General features: G+C 44.9%; 1 protein-coding gene across 2 annotated transcripts in view; it reads left to right on the forward strand.

Moving 5' to 3' along the window:
- ppp1r16b (protein phosphatase 1, regulatory subunit 16B) overlaps positions 1-26,694 on the forward strand; it is a 64,418-nt gene extending 37,724 nt beyond the window's left edge. The window contains exons 3-11 of one of the 2 annotated variants that reach the window (XM_084464627.1): positions 1,621-1,691; positions 12,417-12,562; positions 13,991-14,094; positions 17,041-17,165; positions 20,692-20,817; positions 21,323-21,398; positions 22,207-22,336; positions 22,860-23,013; positions 23,297-26,694. In XM_084464627.1, coding sequence (XP_084320753.1) covers positions 1,621-1,691; positions 12,417-12,562; positions 13,991-14,094; positions 17,041-17,165; positions 20,692-20,817; positions 21,323-21,398; positions 22,207-22,336; positions 22,860-23,013; positions 23,297-23,779 — 1,415 coding nt within the window. In that variant the 3' untranslated portion in view covers positions 23,780-26,694. The remainder of the gene's footprint in view (positions 1-1,620; positions 1,692-12,416; positions 12,563-13,990; positions 14,095-17,040; positions 17,166-20,691; positions 20,818-21,322; positions 21,399-22,206; positions 22,337-22,859; positions 23,014-23,296) is intronic. The other variant, XM_084464628.1, reaches the window with a different exon arrangement.
- The last annotated feature ends 449 nt before the right edge of the window (positions 26,695-27,143 follow it).

The raw sequence follows: 27,143 nt of genomic DNA on the forward strand, positions 1-27,143 counted from the left end.
CCATGCATGCACACACATACACACTCACTCACTCGCTCACTAACACAAATAAACACACACACACACACACACACACTCTCTAGCCAATGTGCGATGTGTGTCCAAAAAACGTTCATGCCGTTTTTGGCCAGTCACGTAATTGTCATCACAGATTAGGCCTGTTTTTGGCTGTTTAACTGTGTGTGTATTTGTGTGTGCGGGGCTCATGTTCATGTTTCCATCTCACCGCTACGGTCTGCAACAATTTTCATCATAATCCTGGAATAGGATTTTGCTTACTTTCTGTAGAGTATAATAAAGTATAGCATTTTCTGTGTTCGCTGCACCCCACGGATGCGTTCCATATGCGTGTGACTGTGCACGTGGTGTTATGTGCTTTCCCATTCATGCTGCTTTCAAATTACTTGCTTCAACTCCAACATTATTCTCTGCGTACAATGGTAATACAATGGCCATAATCATCCAAAAATCTCTCCCTCCTTTCTGTTCTCCTCCATTCATTCCTCTGTTCCCAGCTTTGAACTTACTCAGACTTACATCAGACTGATTCATCCTCAAGGCCATCTTGTTTTAGTTATCATCGTTGCCAACAATGGTCACGAAGTCTACAGGAACCCTATGCCTATCCTGTGCTGCCCTGGTTCTGATTGGTTCTAGTGGTTGGGTGATCGGTGGTAGCAGCCACAGCACAGGTGGTGCTGTGTTGACAGGGCTGGTGTTCATTGATTCAGAGTCCAGACGCAGGGTTTATTGGATCAGACAAAAAGCGTAATCCCAGAGCATCGTTAGGTTATCTGTCTCACACACGCACGCACACACACACACACGCACACACACAATCCCATACACACACGTATTCTGAACATACACAATCACATATATGCACACACTCAGTCCTGACATACGAAAAAACACACACAAACTCCTGACCCATGCAAACACATACTTGCATCACACACACTCGAACTCCCACTCCTGCAACACACGTCACACATACCCAGACACACACACACACACACACACACACACACACACACACACACACACACACACACACACACACACACACACACACACTCCTGTCAAACACACACTCCTGACACACACACACACCCACATACACTCCTGATACACACACACACACACACACACACACACACACACACACACACACACACACACACACACACACACACACACACACACACACATCTGACACACAAACACCTGTTCTCAAGGTCGGCTGGCTAAAGCCCTAAAACAGCTGATCATTAGACCATCCTCTTTGTGGGGATGTATTATTGCTGCTTTTTATGGGACAGCAAAATTATCTTCTACCAGATCCTTGACCCCCAGCTGTGACCTGTAATGAATGAACAGATTCCTTTATAGACTCATAACTCGCCAGCATAACAACTTGGTTTAGTAACTCTCCAATTGTATGGTCCTGGGTGCAAAGAAGTTGTGAATTACAAGGTTGATGCTGAAAGAAAAGATTGTTAGTGTTGGTGACTCAGATGAGGACAACAAAATATGGATCGCAGTCTATTGAAAGCATTAAAAGGGAACCGTCCCACACAGTTTTTTTTCTAATCAATTTCAATCCCCCTGTTCCGACAGTTCGCTACCTACTGAAAAACAACGTGGGCCCAGACCTGTGCAACGAAGACGGCCTCACCGCCCTCCATCAGGTAAGATACACAACCGATACACCGTCCTCTACTTTGCTCTCTCCATCCTTCTCCCGTTTTAAAATGCAGCTGGACTATTGTTTCCTACGTGGCGTTCTATCAGTCTGTCTGTCTGTATCCCCTGCATGTTTTTGTTTCCTAAATGGTTATTCTGAAACATGATGTTGTTTCTTCTGTTGTGATAATGTGTGTGTGTGTGTGTTGTCTTCCTAATTGGCCTTCTCTCCAGCCAACCTCTTTCACAAAGTAAGCAGAGGACGAAGGGAGCTAAGCTAATTTCCAAATTCTTTTGTTACCCTGTTTGTCTAATGAAGAGGGTCCTTCAATAAAGCCGAGGTTTGGGAGGAATTTGAGTTTGCTTTCCTGAAACTCAACAGCCAACAGCCAAGTCGGTTTATTACGGCCTCGAACAATATTGATGGCAACGTTTTCATTTAAAACTTGTCTCGCCTGGAGGAGCATATTAATAACAGCCAGGCGGGGAATAGAATAATGAGACATTCAGATTGAAAATAAATAACTGAGCCATAGCCAACCTTGAGCGTGAAATCGACTCTGTGAGTAAGGTGTGATGTAACATCGGCAGAAACGAACGTGGATAATGTTCAGAGTTCTGAGTCAGTTTAAAGCTTGTTGCATTACTACTACTTAAACGACTGCCTCATGCTTAGGAGGATCGTACGTTCAATACGAACATCCAATTAACACATCTTTCAGTGAAAACGATATCAAACATACCAGCCATATCAGCCAAAATATTTATTTTGATTATTATATATGTTTTTATTTTCTTTATTTTATGCACACTTACAGTTTCATCTTAGGTTCAGAGGTTTAGAGCCTCTCTCTGGCAAGACATAGTGTCAATTAATTCCAATGGCATTGCCTGGCCCCAGGCCCTGAATCCCGCCTACTTTAAAAGAGTTCTCCATCTCAGGATCCGCTGTTGGTTGCTATTGAGATGCTGCTCAGCTCTACCGGATTTTCACCTAGCCAATCAGCATCTTGTAGGCGGGACTTGATGACGGAATCTGTGTGACCGACCGTGGCCACCAATTAATTACTACACGGCGACTCCTGTAGCGAAAGTTTGGATTTTGCAGCTGTCTTGAAAGAAACGTACAGAAATATTGGCCGTAAAACCGACAACAGTTAGCTACATCTCTTGTATAATCGTTATCCACTGAGAGATTGGTTTAGGTGGAAGTCATCTCGGATGCAGCATTCCTACAATGTTGTAGCAGGACTCCTGGAGGGAGAGGGCACAGAGCCAGGGGGAGAAACAAAAAACTGAAAGGGCCAGAGTTACACTTTTTATGATATTTCTATCAAAGAGAAACTAATTTGCGCGAGTGGATGAAGCTTTCAGAAGTGGATTGGCCTCTACAGAGGCCAGTCTACATGGTGATGATTTGAAAACTCAACACACTTTATTTTTTATTTACAGTATTCTAGCTTTTTGGCCTAGTTTTTGTTTGTCCATTATGCACTTACAGCTCCCGCCTCCAGCCGAATGGTTGGTTGAAACAAATATAAAACGAGAACAAGTGCAGCGCCCTGAATTGAGCATGTCTGCCATCAGATTCTAAATTATTAATCTAAAGTCTGATTTGTGACACTAAGGGGGAAGCATCCTTCCTAGTCTCTGATAAAACGGTTAAAATGGGAGAAACTTGAGACTGACTCATGAAGTGAAACGAAATAGAGCTTCAGAATGATAACCAGGCAGCCACACTGTAATAAATTCAAACTTCTACGCTTTGAAGAAAATATGACACAGTTGTGCCAACTTAATTCTTATAGTTGTACCAGCTAATTTCAAAGTTGAGACAACTACGTTTTTTTGGTCCAAATAACTTGTCTTTCATAACAATGAAAGTTTCAGAAATCTAGTTGTACACACTAAGAATTCTAAGTCAATATTATATTGAATCATTCATGTGTAAAAACATCCATTTTGAGTTTTTCTTACAAAGGAAATCCTATTATACATATATATAACAATTACACAAATAGACAATAAACCAGCTTTTTCATTTTAAACAATTTTGCATGTTTATTTATCACCATGAGGTTAATAAACAGCTTTAAAAGGATGCCATTTAGGATGCCATAGGATTCATAGGATCCCATATGTGACATGCTGGCTCTATGCATGCAACATAAACTGGAGAGACCACGCTGTTTCAACAACAATAAAGAATTTATTTTGAAATAAATATAAGTGTGGTGCAAGTCAGTATAAATGAAAGTAACCAAAAAGGTCATGCGAAGATCAGTCCATGTGTTACAAACAAAGGAACAAAGGAAATCAAATGCCTGGAGGAGGGAGAAGCCAGGTCTGTTGTCTGGGCAGGCTCTATATACTGAGTTCCCGGCCCAACCCACACCTGCCGACAATCTCCTAATTAGTAGGGAGAGCAACACAGGCATACAAACAGCAGGGCGGGGTCAAAGACCCACCTGGGTCGTCACATCCCCCCCTTAAAACAGAAGCCCACCTAGATGGGATTCTGTACCAAAGAAACAATCAAAACAATCAAAATAAATCAATCAATAACCAATCAATCCAAAACAAGTAGAAACAACCAAAAACAACAAAAACTCAACCACCACCAGCTATCTCCAACCAACACTCATACACACTACCACTCCTCTCGCCCACCAGTCTCCAGACCTCCTGTCCCACAGCAAAACTGGGCCTGAGCACTTTAAGAGGGACAGGGGAGGAGTGAAATAATAACATGCATGAAATCAACCACCTATTCCACCACCTCCGGCGCTAACGCATGGGAAGTTGGAACCATAGGATTCAATTCGTATTTGTTTATTTTGCCAACTCAGTTTATGGAGTGAGATCAACTTTTAACCAGAAACGTTTGGAAGTTAGTTGAAACAGCTCAAATAAACAGTTTACAGTGCAACTTGTAGTTTTATGTTCACTCAATGTAAAAATCCTTTTAAGACCAGCAATTTCAAGTTGCTTTTACAGTGCAGTAGGTGACTATTAGAGTGGTGGCGATGGATCCCTGGCTCCCTATAAAATGGTTTCTCCCTCATCCTCTCCTTACACAGTTTGCTGTCATAAATGATATCTGATGATATTGCATCAACCTTAAATCTTTCTGGCATTGCATCAATGGCTGTAGTCTTGCTCTTTCCCCACAATACTTGCTTCAGGTTCAGGGAGTGTCAAAACTAGCAAGAAGGATATTGAAATGTACCTGTCTGACAGTCCGTGTCTGGGTTTTTATTTTCTGAAAGCTATTAGCTTTGCCTTTAGTTAACCTTTTTTGTTTTAAATGTGCAGGACAATCTGCTCAATTTGAACTAATCAATCAGTCCAAAAATGGCTTCAGACCTTTTAGTTGTATTGCTTTGGAAGAAAGAAAAATGCTTTGACAGATATGATCCAGTCATAATGCACCAATGGAAACACACACGCACGCACCCAGTGCAAATTAAACATCCACCCACAGATAAATACAACCTTAGCATCGGATCAGAGTTGATTGGCAAGTAAGTTTGACACATACAAGGAATCTTTCTTTGTAGGTATAGTCTTGTAGTCTCACATCATGATCTCAGGACGCTGAGTGGCTCAGGCAGAGATGACGGTCATAAGCAGCACAATCAGGGCCACAGATACCGAAGGACGTTGAAAGAGGATATGAGTCAATGAAGTCTTTTGGAGATCAAAGAGGAGCAAGGGTAATCTGTTTAGTCAGTAAAATACCAAACCATTGCCTCAGATACACAGAAGGTATGTCAAAAGATTGCCCCTGTGCTTTCTTCATTCTTCAATTAACTACACACACACACACACACACTACCACCTAAGCCATCCTTGAGGATGAGTTTACTCTTTTATAGCTCGTCGGCTTAAGACAACATAAACAGCAGGCACCGTTCATCCTTAACCCCTCCCCCACCCGGCAATGGCCCCACCTCAGGAGTCTGTGAGTGTGTCTGTGTCTGTCAGTGTCAAAGGTCACCTGTTATCTTGATGGCAAACAGCCACCGGTGGGCTTGATTGCTGTTGCCGGGGCGCTAGAGGTTAAAGCCCGATCCATACTCTCCGTGTCTTTCCGTGTCTGTCTGGGTCCACGTGACGTATGCATATCCCCATCCTCCCATGTCCGCCGCGGCCCTCATGGACCCCTATACCGACGCACCATTCTTTGACCCGCACAGCAGAGCGTACGCATAGCGAGCGCCCCCGGATGCAGGCTCCAGATAACAAAACAGATGCTTGCTGGTAAGAGAGGTCGTGCGAGGGGATCCGCCGGTGCCAACAGTTATATAACCGACCGTGAAACAATATATCGAACTCCTGGCCGAGAAGTGCTTGGGTAGGGCTGAAAATGACATTCACTCTCCTATTTGCTCGCGCATGCACATTTACTCGCGCATGCAAACAACGTTACGGTGCTAATGCACCGTAACGTTGTTTGCGTGCGCATTAGGAGAGTGAATGTCATTTTCCACCTGCATTAGGATGCATGTGCTAGAACCACGCGGAGCCTGTGTTATTTTGTATGAATGGAACGGCGGACGCACGTGTTGCCGTCGGTGGATGCGTGGCGCGGAAAGTAGGACCGAGCCTTAAGGTCATTGGTTCAAGTAGAGGCCTCTTTGTGAGTCTGTGTGTCAGTGTGTTGAAGGGGGGGGGCGGGGGGCTAGTGTGGAAGTGTAGGCATGTGTTTCTGTGTGTGGAAGGCGGGTAGTGTGTAAGTGTAGGTGCGTGTGTCTGTGTGGTTGTGTGCATGGGCTGGTGTAGGGGGGAGGTCAGTGTGTGTCGGGGTGTATTTCTGTGTGTGTGTGTGTGTGTGTGTGTGTGTGTGTGTGTGTGTGGTTGTATAGGATTATTTTTTCTGAATATTTTTCTTATTGCGACAAAACTTGTAATGCTAATACACGCCTATAGCCCTTCGTCTTTGTGCCCTAAACACATGCAACATTGCCCCCAATTAAAGTGTTGCCCTCTCCCTCCACAGCTGCTGCTGTTGTCCGCTACGCTACGTTAGCTCTGTGGAGCTGACAGCACAGTGACTAAGCACGTCCAAAATATTTATTAAAATATGTATTACACCAGGGCAATAACTTTTCGCAAAATATTTTATCCTGTGACTTGGGTTATTAACATAAGAATTGGAATTTGTGAGCAGATGATTTACCTCACCCAGTCAAATTTGCGCTGGATATAAATTGTTCCATGCATACCTCCGCCATATCAGTCATATAATCAATGTGTGAGCCCAAAAATAATCCCTTTTTTTTAGCCGCATATACCAGAATGCGGACCCACATCTCTCCCGGCACTACCTTCAGTAATTTCACCCCCATTCCCGGCTTATTTATTCCAAGCCTCGAATGCTTTATAGCGTATTAGCTTGTTGTGGTCAACCCTACCAGCCCACAGGCAGTCTCCCGGCCATTCTGCTGCTGTTGTTGTCCACAAACACAGCCACAACCGCTCCTCTTGTCTGATTAGTCGACTTATTGGAGATTATCTCCTGCCTTGTCAGATGTTCCCTGCGGAGGACATGACGGTAATCATCATGGCACCAATAACGAGAATAAGTTGCTACCACTGCGGTACCAGCTGTGGGTTAAAACATCGATTTGAAAGGAATATCGTTTTTATCTTTCAAGAGTGTGCCAAATGTGAATCGTTGCACTTCATCACTCCTTAGAAAATTTCTGTTCACTGATTTAATAATTGGAGTCTGACTCTTGTTTGTCTTTTCCTTTCACTCTCTCCGTCGGTCGCCATTTGGTCTCACCTTTTTGGCAACATGAATCAGGAAGTACTCAACGGTAATGGAAAAAAAACTCTTCATAACATCCCTCTTCTGCCTCTTACAGTAGGAAGTCATCACTTATCTCTCTTTCTCTCTCTCTCACGCACACGCACGCACACACACACACACACACACACACACACACACACACACACACACACACACACACACACACACACACACACACACCCCCTCTCTCTTGTTGTCTCTTTCTCTGTCCGAATGTCCTGTTCAGTTCTGAATGCCCCATTGAGTTCCCGATAAGGTGCCCTCTGTGTGCTGCGGCAGACCCACGTGTCGACTCATCCTGGTACTAATAGGTCTGAGGAGACTTCCTTTATGCTGCTGAGTCGGTCCCGGGTCCTGTATGATCCACCTTATCATGTCTTGAGTTGCTCTCCTTCTCTTCTGCTTCGGATTCTTCTGCTTTATTCCTCTTTATTTCTGTGCCTTCTTCTCTTGTCTCCCTTGCTCGTCTTCCTCTCTCTTTCTCTCGCGCTGTCTTTATCTCTCTCTCCGCCTCCCTGCCTCTTTCTCTCACTCTCTCTCTAAGCCTCACTCTCTCTCTCTCCTGCTCGGCCTATTTCTCTCACTGCCTCTGCATCTCTCTAACTCGCTCTCTCTTTCTCTCAGTCTCTCACTTAGCCTCTCTTTCTCACTGCCTCTGCCTCTCCCCCCTCTCTATGCCCCTGCCTGTCTCTCTGTGTCTCTCTCTCTCTCTCTCTCTCTCTCTCGCTCTCTCTCTGCCTGTGGCTCTCTCTGCCTCTGCCTGTCGCTCTCTCTCTCTCTCTGCCTCTCTCGACACCAGGAAGTGTTGTGATTTGATCTGGTTGACAGAAGCCAGGGCTCCCCTGGAGAGAATGTGCACTGTCTAAATCACCGGTGGTGAAAAAACTGTTTTATATATATATATATATATATATAGATATATATATATATATATATATATATATATATATATATATACTTTCAGCAGCACAGGAGAACAGTAGAAGAAGTGGAAGTAGAATAAGAGCAGTGTGTAGATGATGTCCCTGTAGTCTGGCATCGCCACTCTTAAACCGACCGAACAATGGTCCGTAGCATAGCCCCGTTTAAACATATACTTAGAAAGGAGCCCTGTCCCCACAACGGCGGAGCATTACTACCACCCTCCCTTTTGTGCACACTGTCTGCGATGCCTACTGATATATCGCAATTTCCCAGGAAACAGTAGGTGTCGGGAGCCAAGTGGGGTTCCACGAAATGCTATTGTTATGGTAGCGATGGAGAGGGGAGGCCAGAGCGATGTGAGCTGAGAGAAGCGACCGGGGACCAGAGTCTGTCTGCTGCCTTTACAGTTGGGAAAGACACAAGGCTTAGCGTGTTTTGAGTAGAAATAACCTGTTCTATATTGCATCATATTGTATATGGAATATTGTTTTATATCATGATGTTTGCTTTAGTTTTGCTTTGTTTTTCTTAATCTCAGCAGTCGAGATCCAGCGTTAAATGTACAAGAAAGGGTAGTCTAACTTTTAGTCTCCTGACTTTAAACTTAGCCACACCAATACCTTGCATAACATAACATAAACATAAGCAATTAATTACCAACCCACCAGGGTTATATGGTAACCTAATGCTTGGAAATATTCAGTTTTACCCTTACAAACTTTGTCGCTGAAAAGATGAATGTTAAAAGCTAAATCAAACCAAACAAAAAGGCATATAATCAACGAGATCTTTAGTGCCTACACGCCACCCAAACCTATTGCCAAATGTTGGCAAATCCCTCAATTATCTTTTCACTTTGTTGTTAGAACGTATGTGCACAAGAATGTTTCCCTGACATATTGCCTTGTTAAACATGGAAATATCCGCCACACTATGGTTACTCTATGTATCTGTAATTCATCCTCTTTGCAGACTTCAAAGTCTACAAAGCTACAAAGCAATCAAAGAGGCAACAAGGCCTCCCTGTAATCCTAAAGGCAATATTTAGCCAATGGCGCAGTATGCTGAAACTCAGAATACAAAGAACACTGTCCTCTTTTAAATGTCAGGTAAAGGTAATGTGATTTTGCTTTGTTGAGTGTCCGCGGTTATGTGTGCCTTCGCATTTGTTTCCAGAAGTACTTGAAATACCTCTTTCGAGTTGGGAAATCAAATCTTTTGGTAATCATAGTTTTCTCTTATGTTCTTTGATGTTATTTTCTCCTTTTTGTCATTGCCTTTCAGTCTGTTCAATTGAATGCCAATATATTTTCACTCTGGAAAATAAAGGTTTCTGAAGGAAGAGATGAAGTGATGAAGCCCGTTGCGCTACAAAATAACTTGGACTCAAAGAACACTCTGTCGGGCTGGACACCCCCTTGTGTGGGTAGCAGGACATTCTACACAGCGAGTGTACGTTTCAACAAACGTTCCACACACTGTGGGCACAATTGGCTGTGTTCCTCCTCGTTGTTCCCTACACATTCCACACATATTGCAATGCAAATAGATGACTGGAGGCTAACGTCGAGCAACCTGTGCGGAGATTGTTTTGTGTAGCTTCACCTAGAGAAGAGGATTCTGGGTAACTGCAGACAACAACAGACTGGTGGGGAAGAAGCAGACCAAAGGTCACCACACGGTCACCCATAGGTGCCCTCTGCGTTGAATGGCAGGGGCTACTGCTACCGTTTTAAAACATGACACACATCTGTCTTGTTGGCCCTTACAACACACACACACACACACACACACGCACACGCACACGCACACGCACACACACACACACACACGAGGTAGAGTAATATAATGACACATTCCAGTTTCATATGCGAGCACACAGAGTGTTCCTTGCACTGCCGAGGAACCAGAAATACCCCACTGAGGACCAGTCTTAATCTTAACACCACTGTGTTTGTCGCGAGAAACATAAAACGTTTCCTTCTTTGGCATCATTATCAAATCTTCATCTCACATAAGCCCCGAGTTGTTTATCGCTCCGTCCTTCAAACATCTATCTTTTCCCCCTCTCCCTCGTCGCGTCTTTCTTCTTCTTCTGTGATATATACGTCCCCACACTCGCACCAATTAGCAGCGCTAGAGCACGAGCGGCAGTTGGCTGACAGCGTCTGGGTTGGTTTTTCCTGGAAGACATATCCTCTTCCTCCCCATGCTCTAATCACACAGGGCGGTACTAACTAGAAGATTCATTAATAATAATTACTGTTGGATGTGATCGATCTCTCTCTCGTTATTTCTCTAGTGCTCTCGCTCTCTCTCTCTCTCTCTCTCTCTCTCACTTGTTCTCTCGTTCTCGCTCTCACTTGTTCTCTCGTTCTCTCTCTCTCTCTTGTTCTCTCTCTCTTGCACTCTCACTCTCTCTCACTTCATCAACACACTGGTGTTGGATGTCAGAACGACCCCCCCCCCCCCCCCCCCCCGGAAGCACATTAATCCGTAACGATGGATCCACCAAAGACCAGGTAGTTAGCGGACGGCGGGGAAGCCGCAGCACGGCCCATCAGCCCTGTGCGAGGACATGACAGTGTGATTTGTATGCGTGTGGGGTATGAAAGTGCACACAATGGCACAATGGCTCCTTCAACATAATGCACTTAAATATATTCTCACCTTGTGCCGAGCCTTGGGCTGCAAAAGCTCTGTTCCGCTTCACTCTCACACGTCAGTGTTCTGCGCTGATTGAACTTAACTAAACCGCCTATTCTCACGTTTGTCACCAAACTGAAAGCCTTTGCTTTCAGTTTGCTTTGTTTTTCTGGGTCCTTACCTTATTACCTACATTGTTATACTTTCTTACTCTTTCTATCACATCTCCCTTGTATTTTCCACCCACTTTCCTTCCTTCCTTTCCTTTCCTTTCCTTTCCTTCCTTCCTTCCTAATTCTCTAATGGGGCATTCTGGCCCAGCGGTGAGCACTGCTGCCTCACAGAGAGAAGTTGGGCGGGTCCCCTTCCACGTTCACCCGGGTACCCTCCAAACGTAGCCACCAAACGTTCATGTTGACACCCCTCCGACCCATCGCCGAGGCAAGGGCGTTCCAAGTGGAGCAGGGGCCCGGGGCGCTACCCTGTGGCAGGCCGCCCACCGCTCCTACTGATAGGACGGGTCCCATGCAGAGAATGAATAATCACCATGGTGATTAATATGGTGATGAATATGACTAAAAGTATATTATTATTATCATCGATTACTTTTTTTTCCCCCTCTGGTTTAACTGTTTGCAGTGGAACTGCTGCTTGAAGCATTCACAAAGGCAAAGTGAAAAGTGACTTCCTTTTGTTCACACAATATATCATACAATACTCATTAGAACGCTATTCATAATTTGTTTCTTCCATTCTTCGGAATTGAAAAGTTGCCAGCAGCATATCGCTTTATTTGAATATACACCTCAACAATTAGCGTAGCATGTCCAATGAAAGCCCTGTGATGAATGAGCGGTCATGGTGAGTCATGAGCTTATATACTCAACAATAGGGGTGTAACGATACGCATATTCGCACCAAAATGTTTTGGTACGGGTCTAACGGTTCGGTGCGCGTTTCATTTCATTTCGTTTTGTTTTTAAATGAAGTTTTCATTGATTATCACACACTCTGTGAGTGTCTCGTCTTGTCCTGATGATTTGTGATGAGGACCGCAATGGAAATAAGTCCTGGACTTTATTGTGTTTTTATCCTCAATTGTATTTGATGTCTTTTCATTTGTGCGAGGCATTTGTTTGATACAATTTAATAAATCGAATCAAAATCAAATTGTTTAATAAAAATAAAATAATAAAAACTGCTGTACCGAAAAACGTACCGAAAAACATACCGAACCATGACTTTTGTGTATCGTTCCACTCCTACTCAACAAGCATGAAGAGCCCAGCCACTCACTCACTGCGCCCTGTCCCCCTTCTCCCCCCCCCCCCCCCCCCCCCAGTGTTGCATTGACAACTATGAGGAGATGGTGAAGGTCCTGCTCTGCCAGGGCGCCAGTGTCAACGCCCAGGACAACGAGCTGTGGACCCCCATGCACGCCGCCGCCACCTGTGGGCACGCCGGCCTCGTCAAGATACTCATCACGCAGTGAGCATGCACACACACACACACACACACACACACACACACACACACCCAAACACGTTCACAACGCTTGCACACTCACACCGCAAACACGTTCACAAAGCATGCACACTCACACCGCAAACACGTTCACACGCATGCACACACATACACGTACAAAAACACATTCAATACACACACGCACACAAATGCTCACACGCACGCACATTCATTCACACACACAGCCGCGCACACATAGGGCCGCACACACACACACACATGCGCACGCACACACAAACACACATACACACACACATGGCTGATATAGCACCTTTCTCACACTCAATGTCGCTTTACAGTCTCATTAGCATTCACAGAGCAAGATGGCACAACACAAAGTTCAACAACACAAATAAAAATTAAATAAGTATAGATATAGATCTATAAGTCCTTTTAATCCAACTTTTTAATTAACACACAAACACACACACACACACACACACACATTTCTTTGCTGCCATCTGTTGACACCCTGTATGAGACAACTCAACAGGCTGACTGTATGTACTAGACCAGAGCTCTACTGACTGACTGTATGTACTAGACCAGAGCTCTACTGGCTGACTGTATGTACTAGACTACAGCTCTACTGACTGACTGTATGTACTAGACCAGAGCTCTACTGGCTGACTGTATGTACTAGACCAGAGCTCTACTGACTGACTGTATGTACTAGACCAGAGCTCTACTGGCTGACTGTATGTACTAGACCAGAGCTCTACTGACTGACTGTATGTACTAGACCAGAGCTCTACTGGCTGACTGTATGTACTAGACCAGAGCTCTACTGACTGACTGTATGTACTAGACCAGAGTTCTACTGACTGACTGTATGTACTAGACCAGAGCTCTACTGACTGACTGTATGTACTAGACCAGAGCTCTACTGACTGACTGTATGTACTAGACCAGAGCTCTACTGGCTGACTGTATGTACTAGACCAGAGCTCTACTGACTGACTGTATGTACTAGACCAGAGCTCTACTGGCTGACTGTATGTACTAGACCAGAGCTCTACTGACTGACTGTATGTACTAGACCAGAGCTCTACTGGCTGACTGTATGTACTAGACCAGAGCTCTACTGACTGACTGTATGTACTAGACCAGAGTTCTACTGACTGACTGTATGTACTAGACCAGAGCTCTACTGACTGACTGTATGTACTAGACCAGAGCTCTACTGGCTGACTGTATGTACTAGACCAGAGCTCTACTGGCTGACTGTATGTACTAGACCAGAGCTCTACTGACTGACTGTATGTACTAGACCAGAGCTCTACTGGCTGACTGTATATACTAGACCAGAGCTCTGCTCCTGGCTGACGGTATGAGCTCTCTCCTGTAGCTCGTGTTCAACACGTACATCCTACATCTGCTTCCTCGCTCCAGTGGTGCAGACCTGCTGGCGGTCAACTCAGACGGGAACATGCCCTACGACCTCTGTGAGGACGACCCCACACTGGACATCATCGAGACGGCCATGGCTAACCGAGGTGAGCTTGCTAACGTTTGAACAGAAAAACAATCCTCCAAGGGACTCGGCTTATTTGTTTATTTAACAGAGACACTGCTTGGAAAGAATGACTTTGCCGCCCCTTAACACAAATGTGGAAAAATATTTTTCCACAGTCAGTGGTGGATTAAACTGAAGAGTTAATGGTTGGGTCGGTTTACAGTAGACGCTCTTTGCCGGCGTGTTCGGATCACTTTAAATCCATCAAAATGAGTTCATGATTGATTTAGGGCAAACCTAGCTTTGCCTGTGAATACATCCCTTAAAGTGCTTCAAAATTTGAATTGATTTTAAATGTCTTTCTCTTGTTGAAAAAGGGGTGTTTACCCTGGTGATAGAGCTAGGCCAAAGTCATCCTGGATTCAGATTTGTATGTATTTTAGGAGACAGGAAAAGGCAAGCTCTTCCCTGAACCAAAGCTAAAGCTAAATCTGCACATTGTTGCGAGGTGTGGTATTTGCCTCTTGCGTATAATGGTTTTTGGTATACGTGATTGTCAGCCCAAGAAAGGGGCTATTCTTAGACTTAAAAAAAAAAAACACACCAGACTCTTCAATACCTGCGCAAAGCAGGCCCCCACTGCCAGCCCAAAGTCGGTATTTGACGTCATTTTCAAAGGTCTTGGTGACAGCCCAACGCAGGCAATCTGAGCGAGAGAAAGCGGCGTAAACTTGTGCTCACTTTGGTGGGCCGCGGCCATGTGATGTAGGAGAGAGACGAGCGCGGGAGTGAGATGAGAGGCGTGCTTAAGCTGAGCTCCTCGGTGTGCGGAATCCACTCCGAGGGGAGCGGCGGATGTGTGAAGAAGTTAGGAGGTGGTGAGAAGCATGATTAACAAGAACATTAAATGAGGCACTAGGCCCGTAATGGCTGTCGTGCGGCAGCTCAGTAATCGTACAGCGATGACAGAGCCCTTATCTGAGAGCACTGCAGGGTCACACACACACACACACACACACACACACACACACACACACACACACACACACACAAGCATGCACACAAGCATGCGCACACACACACACATGCACACACACAATACTATCTTTTTGTCTTTCCATCTTAATCCGTTTTCTCTCTCTGTCCAGTTCTCCAATAAACCCACCCTCCTAACTACAAACACACACACACACACACACACACACACACACACACACACACACACACACAAACAAACAATCAAACATCTTCCATCTCGGTCCCTTTATCTTTCTGCCTGTTGCATTCTATCCCCCTATCTCTTGTGTTTGACTCTCACAGACACGCGCACACACACACAAACACACACATACACAGACACACACACACACACCATCATCCTCTCTCTCTCTCCTCATCTTGCTTGCTTTTTCTTGTTCTTTCCAGATCTCTCTTGTGTATTTCATACACACACACATGCACACACACATGCACACACGCACGCACACACACGCACGCACGCACGCACACAGCCGCCCTCCTCTAAGCATCACTGATTGATTTGACAGTTGCTTGGTCTTGTGCGTCGGGAGACCGCCTATCAGCTCTGTGTCTCGGTGATAAGACGGGATCTTCCTTCCACGCTGCAGGCAACAACTTGGGACGGCGCCGCAGCCATTAACAGCAGCCCCGGCTCTGATCAGCCTCCCCTCGGCCCACTGCGTCAGCGGCCGCTCACTTGAGGCCAGGGCATGCAACAGGATTTAAATCGTGGGCGGAGCCTGGGGAATTTTGAGTGGGCCGAATCATTTTCGATTGGGAAAGTGTCGCCTTTTCTATTTGTTTATATATTTCATTTGTTTTCAGTTGAGTGTTTTTTTTTTTTGATTCTTGCCGGTTTAATGATGGCATATATCATTGTCATAAGCAAAGTGCACAGGCAGCCTTTCCTCAACGTCGATGAATATATTGTTCAACGACATGAATTATTAACAGGAGGCAAATAACCCAACATGAAAATCAGACGGTAGAAGATGTTACAGGACCTGCTACTAGAGGTTCCGCTCAGCTGGGGTTAGCTTAGTCTTAGTCATTAGGGAGGGAGACATGAGCCAATGAGCCCATCAACGCTCCTGTTGGCTGCCAGCATTGCTTCGAGTGCTAACATTTTGAATCACCCCCATGCATTCTTAATAGATTGCGATTGTGTGTGTGTGTGTGTGTGTACATGTGCGTGTGTGCGTGGGGGGCCTGATTGGATGTTTCTCAGGGAGGTGTCAGAGCAAAGGAAACACTGTTGCTGCTCACAACATGAATTATGGGTCAGCTCTATTTCGGTTAGTCAGAAAAAACCATTATACAAATACATTTATTGTCGTTAACATAAGTTCTCCAAGCGGAACCATTTACTGAACCGTGAATGTGATTGCGAGGTAGAAATATCCAAATAAATGTAAATAAATGTAATGTCCTGCTGGGGACAGGTGAGCCTTGCACACGTGCACAAACACACACACACACACACACACACACACACACACACACACACACACACACACACGCACACACACAGATACACAGACAGACAGACAGACAGACAGATGTCACAACAACATGCAACATGCATTTATATATATAAACCACTTCACTGTGGCCTTCTTCGTCACGAATCACAAATAGTCCAAACAATGTTTGAAAATGGTTGAATTTATCTTTGCAATCCATTTTTGTCAGGCTTTGGGGAAAATGTCGGGGACTCAACAAAGTATTATGCAAACGAAGGATGCGTGGTTTGTAGCCCACCTTCCGGAATGGGAATGTTTAGCCTCCTCTGCTCTTCCATTTCTGTGCTCCCTTATCGCGGTGTCTTGTCTGTGTCAGTCATGCGTGTGTAGGTTGCCCCCTTGCTCCTGAGAATACAAGCCCCCCCCCCCCCCCCCGCCGCCTCTCCTGTCCCCTCCCTGGCAGACTAACTGACTGACTGTCACACTGTCTGCTTGATTGACAGGCATCACCCAGGAGATGATAAACGAAACACGGGCGTCGACGGAGAGGAGGATGCTGGGAGATATCCAGGAGTTGATCAGACGGGGAGAGGAGGTCAACCTACAGGACTCACAGGGAGCTACACTGGTATGGGAATCATACAAATCCTAGTCGTAATGTGTGTCATTGTTATTTAAGGTTACGTTCAGAAAACCAAACATCTGACACACACATAACATCAAATGTTATAAAGCAAATGTCAGATGACAATTCTATAGTATCATGCCTACAAAATGACAGCAATAACATCAACTAATGGTACTCAACAATAAGTAATTACAAATCAATAAAAAACTCTAGGATATAAAGAAATGATAATATAGTCACTATAATCTATATATAAAGTAATCAATTAATTATAATGGCCTAATTTTATACAATTGCAACATGAGTTGCAACATGAGTCACATCCATGAGTTGAACATAGTAAGGTAGCAGGCCAAACAAAATGTGGTTTAAAGCTCCTTTTGGAGAATTCTCTGGTCCTGCCTTTTCACATGGATGGCATGGTGTGTGTGTGTGCATGGTTTGTTGAAAAGGTGGAAATCCTTTGAGTTAAGGTAATCCTGGAGGACGTGTCTGGTGCCTGGGAACATCAAGGGGTCAGGTCCTACTAAAATAAATAAAATACAATAATGGGAAGTGTGTGTGTGTGTGTGTGTGTGTTTATGTGTGTGTGTGTGTGTGTGTGTGTGTGTGTGTGTGTAGACACATAGTACAATGTCCTGAGCGGGGAGGATTATAACATCAAACGTTCTACGATTCACTCAATGTTAATTAGGGATTTGCCGATAATGAATAGAAAATAACGACAACTAAATGAATGGAGACAAACACACCGTGTGATGAATGTGGATGAGTACAGAACAGAACATCGTGGACAAAAATAGCTCTGTTAAGCCGGACTGCAGATTGTTTGATTAAGCTGCTTGTCTGATAGCTTTATGCACTCCGTTCATCTTGATTGGACCATCAGGGGCCAGAGTAGATCCGTCCCTATTCTTAAAATAAATGCGCAATGAGAAACACAGTAGTGGAAGGTTATCAGCCTTGTCTGTTTTTTTGTTGACTGGAAAAGAGTATGAAGTCAAATGTAGCTATAAATATAGCGATAAATAGAAATCGCTTGCTATAAATGTTTTACCTGGTTGGGGGTGTGGGTTGGGTGTGGGTTGCTATTAAATGAGAAAGTATTTTGGCATTTCTCCTTGGGCCATTTGTCCGACACATCTTATCAAAGGCTGAAAATGTAGCTATGAAAACGGCAAATCTAACCTTCAGCATCAATTCTAGCAACAGTGACTGTAGATGAACGAGACTGACTAGATGTTTTCCTTGATAATAGAAGCCTCATCGTTCTATTTGTTAGCTAATGCCAGAAGTCACTGTGACAGTGACAGAAAACCTGACAAGAAGGTCAGAGGTCACCGTTATCGTTGCCCGTCACATTCCTGTCAAATAGAAAGGTAGGAAAGGTTAGTACGGTTTTGTAGGATAGAAATGGTGGTTCTTTAGTGACAGTTTTCTTTAATCATCTTATTGATGTGTATTCATATTATAAGCAAGGGTTTATATGTCACAAGGAGTGACGATACTGTCAAATACAAAATACACTACAACTTGAGCGCAAGAGTGCTATACTTTTACTCCCATACCGTTTGTATTTGCATGTCTTACAAACTCAAAAGCAATGCATTTCAGTCTCTGTACATTCTCTATGTGCACACATGCAGGCATGCACGCACACACTACTCTTCTATTTAAGCTGGGTTTTAGGGATTTTCTTTCTCAGTGATGTAAGTTACAACGCGGCCCCAGGTCATTAAATACAGAAATAGAAAGTTAACTAAAGGAACCGAAGTGGGGAAAAAATCGAGATACACGTAATGTAATGTAGTAGAACGCTGTCAGGATAGCACACATTCTCCACCTGCGGCCACCCTCCTCCTAGTCCCTAAAACACAGTAAGCCAGCAGCAGCACTTCGTTCCAGGAGGAGATAGATCCAACGATCGCAAGGTTCCTCGCAGACACTTCAAAGATTAATTTTTTTTATCAAAGCCGCTCCCGCTGTAGACGGCTTTAGATGTTCAATATGTTTCATGTTAATGTGAGGTTGGATAAGGATTCGTGTTTGGAGGGGGAACAAGATGTTGAGAATATGGAGACGAGGGGTGAGGAGGAGGACGAGGCGTGAGCCTTTCGCTCTGCACTAAACCTTCTGGAAGCCCTGGTTGTAGATACATATGCTCCAGCTCGTTCATCACTCACAGTACTGTAGGCAGAGCAGATGGCTGCGGCGATTTCCTTCTCAGGAAAAAGATCAAAGTGAAGTCTGTCACTGACGCCTTTATAGATATGGTTAGCACTTTGTGGTTTTTATTCACTTTTAACGGCTTGCCAAAAACCTCAGTTATTAATGTTAATGAATCGTTCGTATCTGCCTCATATCACTTCCCTCATTAGTCCTAAAGAGACCGTTGTGCTGTAAACCTCTTATGCAAGAGATGTTACCAATAACATATAATCAATTCCAGGTCGTAATCCACAACATGAACTCCCAATGCCTGCGTGTTTGTGCATTTCATAATGTGTTCGGACGTGAGTGTACGGCTTGGCTCAAGGATTTATTAGGAGATTCAGGGGATTTCAGTTGCACAGCACCTGTTCTGTATGTTGGTCATAGCACCTGGGTTTTCATTACTGAGAACCCAGTTGCTTGTGTGTTGCAATCCCCCCCCCCTTTGTGTGCACGTATAAGACGCAATCGATTGCCTTGATGCTACGCAGAGAGGAATATAAAGTTGTTCTGGCAAATAGTCCCATAACATGACTGCAATCCATGCAAATCCACTTCATCTCAGGGCAAGATCGAGTCGGCCCGAGCTGTCACATATTTAATGGGGTCGACGGGAATGTTTTTGGATTTTTTTACATTATGATTGCCATCAAATGACCTTGCTGCACCGATGGCTACGGTCCACTACTGTCAGCTCTGGGCGAATCTATTCTGCTATTGAACCATGTGACATTGGGTGTATGTGTGGGTCGAGGTTGCTACCGCCAGCCGTTAATAAATGACGGTTATTAAAATGATACAAATTTGATCGTATCTGTAAATCTGTCTGAGAACGAATCCATCTACAAAATGTGAGTTACACAGCTGAAAACACGACGGTGCTGCCAAACAATGTTTGTGACAAAAAAAAACCTTGATTTGGTTTGTGTTTCCAATTCCGATCCAGTACTTTAAACCGTCTGAACGCACGGATTCATTTGCGTCTGGCGATCGGCGGCCCATTAGTGCCTGCCAATCGAAACGTCTGGAACGTTTTCGAGCAGACTGCGCGGTCCGGATTATCAATGTCAACAAAATAAACACCGAGCAGATGTTCCGCCGTCTCGGCACGAGTCTGAAGGGAATTCTTTTGTAACGCTCGCTCATCAAATCACGGCGTGTGAGTAAGAACGTCAATATGTGTTTTGGTGAACGTCGATGCGGATGTTCATCCACCCGAGACTACAGCCGACACAAGAGCCGCTCCACAGAGCCCGGATGGGCGTTCATGTCAGATCAAAGCTCCTTGTGTCCCCCCCCCCCACCCACCCATCAGCTCCACATTGCGGCGGCTAACGGCTACGTCCAGGCGGCCGAGCTCCTGCTGGAGGGCGGGGGCCGCATGGACCTGAAGGACAGCGACGGCTGGCAGCCCCTCCACGCCGCCGCCTGCTGGGGACAGGTGAGCCTTGCACACGTGCACAAACACACACACACACACACACACACACACACACACACACACGCACACAGATACACAGACAGACAGACAGACAGATGTCACAACAACATGCAACACAACAACAAACACACACACATGTGTGTGTTAGAATTTTGTTGTGACATCTGTCTGTCTGTCTGTCACACACACATACATAAACAGGAAAAAAAAAATGTGAGCGATCACACACACACACACACACACACACACACACACACACACACACACAGACTCTGTGGTACGGATGCAGGTGGAAACAAAGCCACAGCCCAGAGAGGGGGGGGGGGGCAGCACCTCCCCCACATATTCAGTTTCGCATTCGCACGCTAGATTCTTTGCTATTTTTTTCCACGCGAAAAAAAACCCAGAGAAACTTGAGCGAGAGACGCGGCCGAGCGTGCAGGCCTGCTCTGGAAGCCGTGGTGGTGTGTGTGACCACCCCCCCCCCCCCCATGCTGCGTTTCAGATGCACGTGGCGGAGCTGTTGGTCTCTCACGGCGCCAGCCTCAACGCCAAGACCTCCCTGGAAGAGACCCCCATCGGTACGTTTTTTTTTGTTATGTAGAAGAACATTAGAGGACGGCCCCAGAGGCAGGGGCCGCCTGCTGGGTTTCAGATTGCAGGGAATGCAGTGTTCATTATCAATTTCATATTTTTATGCTACTTTTAAAAAATCGGGAATACTGTCAAATTGGCAGTTAAATTGCGAAGTTAACTTGGCCAGCATTTCTATTTCCTCATGTTCCATGAATAGTAAAATACATTTACATCTTATTCGTCTCATTTGATGTCGGCAATACATGACAAAGGCCTTGTACAATCCTGCATTATTGACATAAATGTTAGTGATGGACATAAACGTAACATTAGTGATTTTTTAAAACCTGTTCTGTTGCGTGCATAAAGGATTAACAACGATAATCTGTTCACAATCATCTGTTAATTTTAATATCCCAGAGTGGGTTTTGTATGAAGCGTTTCCAGGAAGCAACCCACCTTGCAAACATAGACACACACACACACACACACACACACACACACGATGATTGTACACACACACTCGTGATGTATTGTATTTTATATTCGGATTGTATTGTACCGCTGCTACGATGACCTAATTTCCCCCCCGGGGATAAATAAAGTTATCTATCTATCTATCTATCTATCTATCTATCTATCTATCTATCTATCTATCTATCTATCTATCTATCTATCTATCTAATATGCCCTAAATGTGTGTGTGTGTGTGTGTGTGTGTGTGTGTGTGTGTGTGTGTGTGTGTGTGTGTGTGTGTGCGTGCGTGTGTGTTGTGTGTGTGTGTGTGCGTGCGTGCCTTTGATCCTGTTTTAGACCTGTGTGAAGACGAAGAGTTCAGGGCCATTCTGTTGGACCTCAAACACAAACATGACATCATCATGAAGTCGCAGCTCAAGCATAAGACCTCCCTGTGCAGGCGGACCTCCAGCGCAGGCAGCCGCGGGTATGTACTGACCCCTGGTGGCAGGGAGCTGTCCCTGCACTAGCCGTCTGCGTGAATATGGGAATGATGTTGAATGTATTGCTTTTTGTTATTTAATGATTTAGCATCCTGGGCCGGAAACTTACAACTGTAAGGGGCGGAGTTACCCCTTGTTCCCTGTTTTGTTACAGAGATAACAATTACCTAATTTGCCAGAGTGGATGACGGTTTTAGAAGTGGAATTGAATATGTGTATTTCTACTATGGTCAACCCACACAGTCTTAATTCGAAACATTTCAAGAAACGTACTTACAGTTTACTTGTGTTAGCCGAGTTTGGCCCTTAACATGATCGGATGAAACAATAATGAAGGAAAAAAAAAGAAGAGACATTAAATCATTCATTCATTCATCTAAAATTGGATTTGTGAGACTAGCGGCCAGGCACACAAAATAACATCCCATAAATGTCGGGAGCGCACGTCCCCGTCCCTGCACTGATGCCCCCCCCCTGCTCCGGTTCCGCTCTGCTCCGCGTCCCCAGGAAAGTGGTGCGTCGGGCCAGCCTGTCGGACAGACACAACCTCTGCCGCAAGGAGTACGAGACGGAGGCCATCGTGTGGCGGGGCGGGCGGGAGGGCCCGCGGGCCGAGGAGAAGGTGAAGGAGTCGGACCAGGAGCCCGGCGAGGTGCTTCACGTGAGGGCCTTCATGTCGTTCTCTGTGCTCGTTGTGTCCGCCCGTATGTTGATGCGCACACGGGATCAGTTTTCGCGATCACTCCTGCGTCGGCAGTGCAATTGTTTTATTGCGCGAGCTTTTATTTCACGATATACCGGCCTGAGTGCCTAATGAGTTGATTAGGATTCACCTCGGGCCTGTTTGTTTAGTTTGACAACTTCTGATCGAGAGGCCTGACGGAGAGATGTCTTCAACGAGTTTTAATCTAAACCGATTGACCTCGTTGATTTTCGTGCCACAGGTGAAGCCGGAAGCCGAAGTGGCCGATCCGGACACGCCCAAGTTGACGACCATCCTCAAAGACGGCGGCGGCAAACAGAACGGCCTCGTCTCCACGGCGACGTCCACGCCGCTGCCGCCGCCGCCCCCGTCCAATGGCAGCGCTCCCGCCGCGGAGAAGAGCGCCGCCGTCGCCGAACCGCCGATCAACGAGGAGTCCTGTCCCCGGGAGCGCGCCCAGACCCTGTCGGAGCTCAAGAAGCAGAGGGCCGCCGCCAAGCTGCTGAGCCACCCCTTGTTCAACGGTCACCTCGGCAACGGCTCCTTGGACTCCTTCGCCGACTTCAAGCTGAGCTGCTCGGAGGACCCCCGCATGCCGCTCGTCTCCTCCAACGGCAGCGCCGTGTACTACACGCCGGCCAGCGGGGACCCGCCCATCCTGCGGTTCAAGCAGCCGATGGAGGAGGAGCATCCAAAGACGCGCACCTGCTGCTGTGTGTCGTAGCATCGGGTGGCGGAGGCGGGGACGGGGGGGGCCGGCTGCAGAGAGGGACGCAAGAGGGCATTCTGGATTGGTCACCTTAACAAAAAAAGAAAAAAAACTGAATGGCAGCTTCTATGTTGCCATGGAAGCAGATGAAGATGCCGTTGCGTTCCAACTCGGCTCCCCGTCCCAGTTGTATCTTTAGTTTGCGCTCGCCGGCAAACGTGAGGAAAAAAGGAAAGGAAGAAGAAAAAATAGGGTTGTTTGATCTGGAAATTCCTCCCACTATCCTGTGGCATTGCTGTTTGTTTGACAAGAGAAAACAAAGAATGGAAAAGACAGGATGTGGCTAATTCCTGTTTTTACGCACGCCGTGCCTCCCTTCCATTTGAAGTTACTGCCAGTGAAGATGGGGGAACTACCGGTTACTGTGCTGCATGTTAGTTAAGCTGTCATGCGTACAAAAAATACTAGAAAGGGCAAGATGCTGGTCTCGGTAATGCCTCGATGTACTCTTCCAGCGTCTGATGGAAAGTTGCAGACCTCATATTTGTCCAAACACGTGAACTTATCCAAAGTATTTGACAGATGAGAGGAAGGGGACACTCTCCACGGAGGATCCAGCTCCCTTTGAAACACAAAAGTCCCGCTAACCAATGGATCAAACTACCACCGTTTGACAAGTAGCAGTCATCCCCCGTCTCCAAAAGCTTTTTTCAATCAGCGAATCGGGAGAAAAAAGGAGGAAATATAACACATTTTGTAGCGTAGGTTCCCCTGAAGGAGCTGACATTTTCCTATAAAGGACAGAATAACAAGCGGAATTACCGTGCAAATTGACGCTGTGTTATCTCTAGAGTTTCCATAGCGTTTTCCCCAACGCTTCAATTCATTTGATGTTATTATGGATCCCCTGGACAGTATTACAGCATCATCACACACTTATTCCCCTCATCTTTCAGGCCGTGTTTCCCCTTCATCTTCTCCTGATATACTCCAAGGTGGTGGTGGAAGGCACCGGTAACATCACACCGGATCATATCATCTGGCGGAACAGCAAAGCGTTTAATGTAGACACGGCACAGAAATAATCAAATATCTCCTTAAATATCTCCCATGGTGATGCACCGCCTGTCTGTGTGAACGGGAGCGAACGCCATATATCTGACAGGAGTACACTTGCACAACAGACATAAAGTACAATACTGCACTAGTGTTTGAAACCATAACTGTACATTTGTGTGGTATTATCGTATGTTTTAATATATATATATATATATATATTTAACAACATACTGTTGCTCTATATCTCACGAGACCGACCAAGGGGCGATGTTGTATACTGTAATCCACGTTTGTGCTTAACCAGTCAAGTTCAGTAGACACATTTGTTTGAATAATACTGTACAGTTTTGAGTTGTCTATTTATGAAAAGTAGCGGGGTTGTATATAAAGAGCAGAAGTGAGTGTTATGGTTGGTAAAGCTGAGTGTATTTATTATTTGGATGATGCGCAGAGTGAATGCGACATTGGAGGAAATGGGGGCAGGGGGGAAGTAGATTTGCCCCGGAAAGGAAATTCAGTTGTGAATAACTGAAATGTGGGGTGGTTGTTACTATGTAGACTAGAGGTTCCATGCATACAAACGTCAGGCCTGCCTGCTGAGGATTGGGTCCCAGATCTAGTTGTGTTTTATCAGGTTTTTTTAATACAGAAATATAACAGATCGTCACCTGTGGCCCTACCCATTCCATTCACTCTCCCCTGTTAGTATGACAATTATACTGTAATAAGAAATTACTGTTCTGCCCCTCATTCAGCCATGTAAGTATGCATATGGACTATGTAACTGTAGCTTCCCCAAGCGAACATGACCTTGATTGCATCCACTTTAACCCCATGCAGTATATCACTGACCTACCTTTTGACAGCGGGTGTCATGTGCAACGCTGTGCTGGCATTGTTTCAGTTTAAACACTCCAGCTTAACAGGAGATCAGTTGTCTAAACTGCTTCTGAGCGTAACTGACATGGTTTTTTTATGTTTACGTTCCCAATGTGTGCCAAAGAGTCTCTTAGAATTAAAATGAATCAAACGTGTGGAGCATTAAAAAAGTATGGCGTTAAATGATTTTACCCAATCACCTTTGTCAAATGGAGAAGACGTTCCTCTTCCGGAGTCATTTTCGCCATGCCATGATCTTTTATGTTTCGTACCCATGTGTCAAATGTATGTACAGAAAATTGTAATGTAAATATGTTTGCATTTTTAGCCATTCATTTGATCCCATGAACTGAACTTCCATTTGTGTCATTCAACATAAAAGAAGGACAAAAACATGCACAAACATGCATGCACGCAGGCACACACACACACACACACACACACACACACACACACACACAAACACATACACACACACACACACACACACACACACACACACACACACACACACGCACCCATACACATTTGCGCAGTGTTTGTGTACAAGTCTAACCTGTCATAGTAGGACTAGTAAATTTCTATTCCACTGTTATTGACCTGTTATTCCATTTTTGCATCCAGTTTCTGTTACACTTTGCAAGAATCAGGTGTTCCAATATGAAATAAATGGTAAACTAAATGTAAATGTGTCTACAATATTAACTTTTGGGAAAATGTTTCTGTGCTAGGCTGCATTTGTTCCATTAAGTCATTAAAGCAAAATTAATTTTGATATATTATATGGTTCGATTTCAATTCAACTCAAATTGCAGTTAAAAGCTCATTCAGAATCGAAATCCGAATGAAATTCATTGCAAAGTAGTTTTTTATGAAGATAGTATTTAAAATAAATTGTCATTGTATTAAAATGAAATACATTAGACAGAATTCCTAGCCAAATTTTCAAAGTGAATAGGTACTTATTCTGAAGAATTCTAACAAGGCTTGTGTTTCATTGTAACCCTCTATGTCAACGATAAGGAGCAGAACTACTGATTTTGTAATAACTGGAAGATAATGATGGTTGCATTGACATATTTTGAATAAATTGTATATTTTGAGAATTTTACATTGTGTTTCCTGAATTAATATCTCTCAGCTGCAATGTTGATTAACCTTCAGTCTCCTTTTAATTACCAACATTTTATAACTAAAAAGTGAGGATCACACTCGTGTGCTGTAATGGACAGCACCCACTGCCATGTTCCGTTCTCTATGTATGTGTGTGTGTGTGTGTGTGTGTGTGTGTGTGTGTGATACAAATCCAGAAGCAGAATAAAGTTCAAATGATTTATTTGGGGCAGAGCAAGGCTTCAGCTCTATCAATAATAAAACAAAGTCTGTCGCACAGGAGGAACCATGCCAAAGTCCATAAACAGGCAGGAATCAAACAGACAGA

Source organism: Micromesistius poutassou (assembly GCF_964030765.1).
Source record: "Micromesistius poutassou genome assembly, chromosome: 2".
Taxonomy (NCBI): Eukaryota; Metazoa; Chordata; class Actinopteri; order Gadiformes; family Gadidae; genus Micromesistius; species Micromesistius poutassou.